Here is a 9763-nt window from a genome sequence, read left to right on the forward strand (position 1 = left end):
AGTCAAATCTAATAAATTTAAAAAAATTATGTCCGACATTTTGTATCCTCCATTTTGAATTTTGCAAAACTAATGTCATATTCGTGATCAGCGACCCCAAAATAAATAAGAGGGATCAAAATTGTTCTTACGTAATTAATGAATGGCCCCTCAGTACCTAAATTAAACAAATTTTTTTTCACTGTAGGTATTAAGTTAATTTAATTTTTAAGATAAAATTTATTAACCAATTAAATAAATAATTAAAAAATACTAAATTCGTAATCATGACTGAAATAAATTATTCATTAATACCTAAATAATTTTAACTTTAGATTAAAATTTTTTTTAAACAATCGTTCATGAAAAAATTAAATTATAATTGATGCATAATTATTATTAATTTATTTCTTTAAATAAAGCAATACTGTTTTGCTTGCTTAGTACTGATTTACTATTACTGAAATGTCACTCTCTAAATTTGAATCAGCTAAAATCCGCTGATTGGCAGCGAATAGTCGCTGATTGAAAAAGCTATAAGTATGCAGCTGCGAATCAGCGACTAACAACTATTTCAATCAGCGGAATACTCCATTTTAAAATAAATTTATCTTCCGACGAAAATGACCGACGTTCGCCGATTCGTGTTTCGCTATTTTATTAGCTGTAACCGCTGATTTGCAGTGAAAACTTTATTCGCTGATTCAAACAGTGAAATTTTCGCTAATTCAAATTTAGAGAGCAGTATTGATTTGGTAGAGATCCAATATAAATACCAGTATTGGCTCAATACTGGCTGCTTAATAAAAGTTCTAAAATTGAACAATGGGAAAAACCAGTTTCATGTATAATCGACAATAAATATTAGACTCACTTCAATGAATAGAAAACCGTAAAGATGATATACATATATATATTTGTTGAAATCATTAAGAACCCAATGTCAACATATTATGTATATAAGAAGTGAAAAATCACGCAAATTCTCCGTTACAAAATCTTTGCAACTTCCTAGTCTTCAAGAACTCTTCGTACTTACTCGCTGCGGGATTTTAAATTGAGAAATATACTTTTGATTTTTTAAAATGGAAATTTCAGAATTACATTTTATAATAAAAAAAAGTGCAAGAATACTAATTAATTAAAAGTTATTTTTTGTTGTTTTCTTTTTTTTTTATTATTATTCTTACTATGATTGACAAGTTTTTCAAAAATTCATTTTATACGCGAAAACTTGGTATTTTCGATTTAATTTGGTTTACAACAATTTTTCATTTTTACACATTTTCTTTAATTAATTCACATGAATTAATTGACAACGAATTAATTAACGAAAACTCATCGAAATTATTATCTAGACAAAAAAGATATCTGATATTTCCTCAAGGAAGTAACGTTCAGGTAATATTAATGTAGCTGTCATTTTTTTTAATTTTCTAAACATTATTTGTATCTTATCCAAACAATTAAAAAAAAAAAAAAAATTGCAAAAGTAGAAATATTCTATGAAAATTCAATTCTATTGATTTTTTGGGAAATTTTGAAAAATTATACAAAATTTTGGACTATAATGTCAATAAAAACATAAAGTTTGTAATAAAATAAATCTCTTTTTATTTTCAAACTTCATGTTTATTTTTACATGCATATAATTTTTCAAATTTCCCTAAAGATTATGGAGGAAATCAATAGAAATTTATTTTCAGACAATATTTTCATTTTGATAAATTTCAAGTATAAATTATCATCAGATTGTATATTCATCTCAATCTTTTTATTTAATTATATTTTATTAAATTTTTAGACTTAAAAAAAATTATTTTTTTCGATTATAAAGATTTTTTTTGTGACATTTCAGTTGGTTTATTGTTTGACAATTGGAGCTTATGGCAGAGAAGGTGACTTGGTTTTGGGAATGACAGCAGCGTTGGCGTGGGAATTACCAAACAAAATTGATAAAAAATTTAAAAAAGTACTACATCGAAAAAGTAGGAGCGTAATATTTCCAAAAATTGAAGCATTTTTACAATCGTAAGTATTTTGAAGAAATTTTGTTAAATTTAATAATTTGAAATTAAAAATTCTAGAAAATGAAATTTTACAAAATAATAAATAAGTAAATAAAAATAAATAATTAATAAAAAAAAATGTCAGTTAAATCGAAATTTTTATAAAATTCAAATGAGATTTTAGGGAATTATATTCAAACATCTTATTACGTCAGATTTTAAAGTGTCAATAAAAATATGCTTGTCAAATTAAAGCACGAATATTCAATTGAGTGTAACAAAGTTCTTAATTCACGAGTATAGAAAGACTGTGGAATATAAAGAAAGCACCTTTGAAGTTATTCTCTTCTCTAGTATATAAGGGCATAACAGTCCTTGTAGCCTCATCACTATTCCATTTGAGTTCAAGCTAAGGCATGCAAATAGCCAAGTTTCTTCAGCTATCACATGTAAATGAGTCAAGACATTTTTTCTTCATCCCTCCTCCCCTCACTATCACTAAAATAAAGAATACCCCTTAATACTGATATATAAAAAATGATCTTATCACCTCACTCAAAAAAGTTTTATCCAAGTTTTTCATTCAACAAAGTTGTTAACTATCTTAATTTTACATAAAATGTCCAAGTAAATTGAAATTGTCAGTTTTCAAGGGAGAGCTCAATTTGAAAGTCAATTGCGATAATAATTTCTGTCACTTTTGAAAAGGTCACATAAAGTTTTCAACTGTCACGCGGTCTTAGGACTTAACACTCGTTAAATTTTCATTTAAATATAAAATAAAGGAATGGAAATTCAAATCAATGAAAATTTACGTGCGGCAAAATTTCTTTAGGCAAATTAGCAATGTGAATATATTAAGAAAGTATATTTTTTTATATAGTTATGGGGGAGCTAGGGACTGGTTGTAACATATCATATTTTTATAGAAATTTTCAACTTTTTAATTATCAATTAGCAAAAATATTTTATCTGATTCCATTGGACGTAAAATAATGTCTAAAAATAATTTGTTAGATTTCAATTATTTTTTGAAACAATTTCAATTAAATCGATTTTGAGGCGGTATTAATCCTACACAAACAAACACTACACAAGAAAATTCTACACAGCTAATTATACACATGTAAACTCTACAGGGTGTTCCAAAAGTATGGAAACTTGCAAATATCTCGAAAAGTACGAATTTTTGTAAAAAATGTTCAAGACAAAAGTTTTTCCAAACAAAAAGATGTACATCTTTGAAACCAAAAAATTGAGCCCGGAGCCCAATGTTGGGCCCTACAATGAAAAAAGTGGTTTTCTTAAATGAGACCACTAATTTTCAGTATCAAATTCGTAATCCCCATGAAATTCTGCGTTCAGACATGTGGTATAAGTGCCCAAAATATTGGGCCCAATCCAAGATATTGGGTCTAAAATTTATCAACAGATAAATAAATTTTAAAAAATCGCATCTTGGAGGGATTTTGAGATCACAGGATTAGAAATTGAGCATAGAGCCCAATGTAAGATTCTGCAGCCCAATATGAGGGCCCAATATTTTTGGAATTTGTACCACAAGTCTAAGCCCAGAATTTCAGAACGGTTACGAAATGGAAGGAAACTAATTTTTTTACTTTAGGCCTCATATTGGACTGCGGAAACTTACATTGGGCTCTGTGCCCAATTTGAAAACTAGCTTCGAATTTCTAAACCTGTGACCACAAAAACTCCAAAAGATGCGATTTTATAAATTTATTTATTTGTCAAAAAATGTCGAGCCCAATCCCAGACATTGGGCCCAATATTTTTTGGCTTTTGTACTACAAGTTTAAACCCAGAATTTCAGAACGATTCTGAAATGAATACTGAAAATTAATGGGTTTTATTTAAGACAACTAATTTTTTTTACCGTGGGCCTCACATTGGGCGGCGGAATCTTACATTGGGCTTTATGCCCAATTTGAAAATTAGCTTCCAATTTCTAATCCTGTGATCTTAAAATCCCTCCAAGATGCAATTTTTTAAAATTTATTTATCTTTTGATAAATTTTGGACCCTATATCTTGGATTGGGCCCAATATTTTGGGCACTTATACCACATGTCTGAACGCAGAATTTCATGGGGATTACGAATTTGATACTGAAAATTAGTGGTCTCATTTAAGAAAACCACTTTTTTCATTGTAGGGCCCAACATTGGGCTCCGGGCCCAATTTTTTGGTTTCAAAGATGTACATCTTTTTGTTTGGAACAACTTTTGTCTTGAACAATTTTTACAAAAATTCGTACTTTTCGAGATATTTTCAAGTTTCCATATACTTTTGGAACACCCTGTATACATTAATATAAAAATGAAAATGAAAATTTTTAATAACTCTACAGAAATAAATCCTACATCCGTTAACTCTACATAGCTTAAAAAATTCATTAATTAATTTTTTTTTAATAATTCTACACAATTAAACTACAAGTAAAAATTATTATTTCTCCTATTTTGGACTATTCGTAAAATTCTACATAATTTAACTCAACATTTCTAAACACTAAAGATAACATAAAAATAAATAAATCCTACACAAGTAAATTCTACATATGCACGGAAAAAAAAATTTATTTGATACAACTAATTAAATACCATTTAATTGACTCAAATAATAATTATTTGATACAAATAAATATTTATTTGATAATAGTCAAGTAACCGATTATTTTAATCAAATAAATTTTTCAATTATCATTTAAATGACAATTGTATAGTTTTCTTGTGTTGAATTACATTATTTTCATTTAATGTTCAGAATTTATTATTTAAGATCTCGTTTATTTATATTTATTTTATGTGTAGAGTTTGAAAATGTTGAATTAAATTGTGCGAAGAATTTTACGAATAGTCCTAAATGGAGAAATAATAATTTGTATCTTAATATTAAGTGTAATGAAGCAACAAAAACAGTCAATTATTTATAATTGTTTATCTCAATTAAAAATAATTATTTTTATTTGTTTTATTAACCCATTCCCTATCCGGATAATTAAAATGAATTTTATTCTCCTATAAAATTCAATTAAATGTTTCTTTTCTTTAATTAGTTAATTTTAAATTAAATAATCCAGGCTCTCGTTATTAATAATTATGATCACATTTATAACCTGTCAAAATTTGAATATTTTCCCGAGTAATCAGTGTATTAATTTTCTTTATTTTTATTAAATTTTTCATATAAAAATTGACAGCTTAATTTTATAATAGATTTGTTTTATTGTATTTTATTGCAGAAATGATTGATTTATTAATAATAGCAATTATGATTTTAAAACAATTGATAATTTTTTCAATATTTTGAAATATGTAACAACCTACTCCCAACTTTCCTTTAGTTAGAGAATTTTTACAATGAGAAATGTTATCTAAAATTTTAATACGAAATAATTTAATTTTGAAATTACAGAAAAGAATTTAATTTTGTTTCGACATTAAATGTAGTGAAGATAATTTTCAAAGCCTGAAGAGAATGTGTGAGTGTGTATATATATATATATATATATATATATATATATATATATATAGCGTTAACCGAAACTTGTTCAAATATCGTAACAAAAGGTGTGAGAGAAGACTCGTCTTCGAGTTGCATTTACCTTTCTGTCGATTAATTTTTCAAAGTGGTGCTTGAGGTAGTTTCCAATTAAACTTTACCCTCGTCCTCATGAAACCTTCCACTATACAATATAAGCAAAGCTTCATTCTTTATAGTACAGGTCTTGATGGGAAATCCTGCGTAATGAGGGCCCTTTGTGAGGCAGGCCAAAGGAGCGAATCGGAAATTGGAAAAGGTACTTTCGTTCAAGAACTTTTGCACGCCATTTTCACGTAAGTCGTACAACAAGAGACACATTTTACTGCTTGTTTACAACTATATAACATAGAATCAGTTTGCTTGTCGATTCTAATTACTACTTATAATTTGATTTCAGTTTACCAAACGACGGCACCGCCTTCGAATCGATAGAGAACAAACTTTACGACTACGCGTATCAAACCAAACAGGACTGCACAACTTTGTATCCAAACTGTCAATACTCCATTTACAATATTCTCTTTTAACTACAAAATTAAAATATTGCTAATTTTATATATTGCAAAATTTTTATTTTATTCTTTCTCTCTCTTTAATAAAATTAGAGAAATTTTTTTTTATATTTTTAAAATTCACAATTCACGTGAAAATATTTTTAATTAAAATACATATTTATATACACATATCTGTAAATTCTAAAAATAAAAGCAAAATTTAATGTTTAAAATATATGTTAATATACTGAAGAGCATTCATATGCTCTCAGTCCGGGGATTTTTAGAATATTATATAATTTCTTATTCTTATTTAATTAAATTTATGTGCTACATCGATTCTGAGAAGCAAATGAGTTCAAACATGTGGTTGATTAAATATAAACATAATTGTTTAGGAAATTATCGACCACATTCTATTATTTTCAATATAAAAGAAATAATAGTATTGTCAAAATTTAAAGGGACATTACATATATTATTAAATTCTATTATTTAGTATAATGAAACGCGTGAGAACCATATCATCGGATAAAATTATAAACATATAGTAGAATTTTATATACAACTGAATATTTCTTTATATTTAAAATAATATAAAACAAAGCTCTTACCAGTATAAACTGTTCAGATCAAAAGAGACAGAAACGTGCATTTACTCGGCTTATATAGTCGGGTCCGTACCCTTAATTTTCCGGGGTAAGTAAGATTTAAAATGTGCGAGTGTATGAGTAGGAAATTTTAAATTGATTGAGCGAAAATCCGCAAATTTCTCTCACCACTTTATGCAGGGCGCTTCTCCCATGTATTTCTTTTCGACAATTTCTCCCTCTACACTGAAAGAAATTTCATAGGAAAAAATAACAAAATGCGTATTACATTTTAATATATTCTTTTAGAATTTAGGGAAAAGTGTACTTTTTATTAAAATTCAATATACTTTATATTAAAGTTCCAACTTAAAATCTTTTTTCAAATATTAATAATTATTGTAGAAAGAACGTAAAAAGATTACCAATATTTGAAAATATTATATTAAATTCTCATAGAGTTGTTGCATTATATGGAATGTAGCGTTCTAATATTTGTAAAACTTTATACGAAAAATTGAGAATGTCGGAAGAAAAGGGAAAAAAGTGGAAACTCGGACGTTTCCGTTAATTCTCGGGAGGAAGAGGAGTGAGACTAGGAACAACACATTCACACTTACGATACAGGTTAACACACATACTAATGAACACGCACGTTCATTTCGCTTATACATAGACATTACACGATCGCAACGAAACCTACACTTACAATTCTATACGCATAACGATAAATTTCGCTGGGGGTCGGCATATATCGTTTTCTTATATACTAACTACTGAATATTTTTACCACTTGCGAGAAAGAAGTTTACTTATAATAACTTAATAATAAAAAATAGTTTACTAGTGCCAATGGTGTAATTTTATAGAGGTTACGCTGGGTTCATTTTTATTATTAATTGTTTATATAGATTTTTCTTTTTTTTCAGATTAAAAATTATGATTGTTATAAAAATTTTTATTGCAAATAAAAATCAAATAATTGTAAAGATGACATCAAAAAATAATAATTAATAAAAATAATAATAAATTTAATAATTATAAATGTTTTCTGTGGCACTATAAACATTTGAAACACGTGTGTTGACAGTTGATAGGTACGTTCTGCTGGTTAACAACACTTTCGAAAATCGGATCAAGTCGTAGAAGTTCGAGTAGGACACGAAGCCGCAAACAGACAGAACTTCGGTTAAATTCGTAGTCTCTCGGGAAAATCCGTGACTTTTAATATAAAGTTTTACAAAATGTGAAATAAGTATACGGATATATGTTATTTTTCTTACTATTTTGTGAAATTATTTATTATAATATTTCGTATTCTGTGAATTCATAAAGAAAATACTAATTTTTAAAATAAATATACTAATTTTTATTTCTTAAAATAATAGTTACTCTTAAATTCATTATATATTTTCATAAAAACTGTAATAGTAATCAGTATAGGTGCACTTTTTCCCTAAATTGTAACATTTATATTAAACTCTAATATGAGTTTAATACTTAGTAGTATGAATTTTCTTTCAGTGTACACTAAAACCTCGATCGCTGGGTCGGTTTGGTCATGCTAAACCACCGATCGTGGTCCATTGAAATGTAAATAAAGAGGAACGTATGAACTGTTTTATGCTCCCATGCATTTCTTTAAATACATATTTTTGACTAGTGAAAACTAAAAGGGGCAACAGCGCCTTCAAACGAAAGATATTAGTACAACTCTGCACTGAGAAAAATAATTTCGTAATAATAAGACAATAATTTAGTTCAGCTTTTTTAGTTGGCGTTACTAAAATATGGTTGTCACAACAGAATAGAAAGTGGCAATAAATCGGGAAATTTAGTTGGCTCTACCAAAAAATATATTTGAAGCTTTCATGTTTACGAACTAAATAGTTTGGTTCCCAGTACTAAATAGCTGACATGCTGTATTGCGCACGCGCTCTTCTCGTAAATATGGCGTCGCTTCCCATTCACGGGATGTCAACATTAACCATATGTCGTTCGCGTCGTGAAGTTTCAGTGTTGAAGTTTTTATGTTTTTCAGACATTTTTAAAAAAAAAAGTTTGTGTAGTGAAAATAAATAAATAAAACTTGTTACAAGAACGAAAGTTTTTTTCCAGCTTTTATACATTGTGAAAATGATTTAATCTCAAATTGTTAGTAGGATTCGTAGAGTAGTGGTCAGCGTTCTCGACTAGCGTTGCGTAGTCTGAGGGTTCGAGCCCCAGCAGTGTTAGGTTTTTTCCGCGATAGAAATTAATTTAAGTAGGCATAGGTAGGTTATATAAAGAGAAAAGGGTGAAACAAAAAAATAAGTTGGTTGAGAAAACAAAAAAAAAAATTTCATTTAACTAAATTTTTTGTTTGCTTAAAAACAATAAGTTAGTTGTGCAAAACAAAAAATTTGGTAGACCGAACAAAATGATTCAACGAAAAAATTTAGTAGCCCGAACCAAACGGATTAGTTGCACATATATCAAATAAAAAATTTGGTAGAGAGAACCAAACTTTGGTAGATGATACTAAACATTTTTCTCAGTATGATGTCGCTCAACAGATCCCTCTTTTCCCTCCCTCCAACTTTACTAACGAACTATGTAAACAGCGACCCAACAATCGGGGTTTTAGTGTATGTATTTGGATTTTTCGCGCCGTCTATTTTTGGATAGCCAATTACATGTAAATTGTCATCTAAAGGCAGAGCTATTTTTCTCTCTCTTATTCCGTTTCTAACGCTCGCCGAGAACAATGTCATTGTTAACCTGTCAATCATTTTCCTCTAACTGATTTTTATTTTCTAAAATCATTAATATTTCAAAAAGTAATAATTTTAAAAATTATTTAACTTTTACCATCAATTTTCAAATAATTTTGACTTTAATATAAAATATAATTTAATTATTATTAATTTTAGCAATAAAAGAAAATAATTTTTATTATTTTATTTTCTAAATATTTAAAAAATATAAAATAAAATTTATTCTTTAAATAATAACACAGCCACACAAAAAAAAAAAGTTCTGATCTGGGGGTCTGACTATATATTTTCTATGTCTTTTGGGTCGCTGAATCCGAATCCGAGGCCCATTCAACCCCATCACATCAGGTTTTTGAAAAAACCTCAAAAAAC

General features: G+C 27.7%; 1 protein-coding gene across 1 annotated transcript; it reads left to right on the forward strand.

Moving 5' to 3' along the window:
• Nucleotides 1-988: 988 nt before the first annotated feature.
• On the forward strand, nucleotides 989-6204 carry LOC127278708 (uncharacterized). The gene is made up of 4 exons (XM_051300535.1): nucleotides 989-1380; nucleotides 1838-2010; nucleotides 5728-5844; nucleotides 5949-6204. Exons 1-4 carry the CDS (start codon nucleotides 1171-1173, stop codon nucleotides 6076-6078), a joined length of 630 nt encoding a protein of 209 aa, XP_051156492.1. The 5' UTR covers nucleotides 989-1170; the 3' UTR covers nucleotides 6079-6204.
• The last annotated feature ends 3559 nt before the right edge of the window (nucleotides 6205-9763 follow it).

This window comes from Leptopilina boulardi, unplaced genomic scaffold, assembly GCF_019393585.1.
Source record: "Leptopilina boulardi isolate dan_hultmark-lab unplaced genomic scaffold, ZJU_Lbou_2.1 LbouV2_210, whole genome shotgun sequence".
NCBI classification, from domain to species: Eukaryota; Metazoa; Arthropoda; class Insecta; order Hymenoptera; family Figitidae; genus Leptopilina; species Leptopilina boulardi.

Coding starts and splice junctions, on each gene's coding strand:
- LOC127278708 (XM_051300535.1), top strand. CDS start 1,171: ATGATTGACAAGTTTTTCAAAAATTCATTTTATACGCGAAAACTTGGT. Junction 2,011..5,727: donor ATTGAAGCATTTTTACAATC/GTAAGTATTTTG, acceptor CATTCTTTATAG/TACAGGTCTTGATGGGAAAT. Junction 5,845..5,948: donor CTTTTGCACGCCATTTTCAC/GTAAGTCGTACA, acceptor ATTTGATTTCAG/TTTACCAAACGACGGCACCG.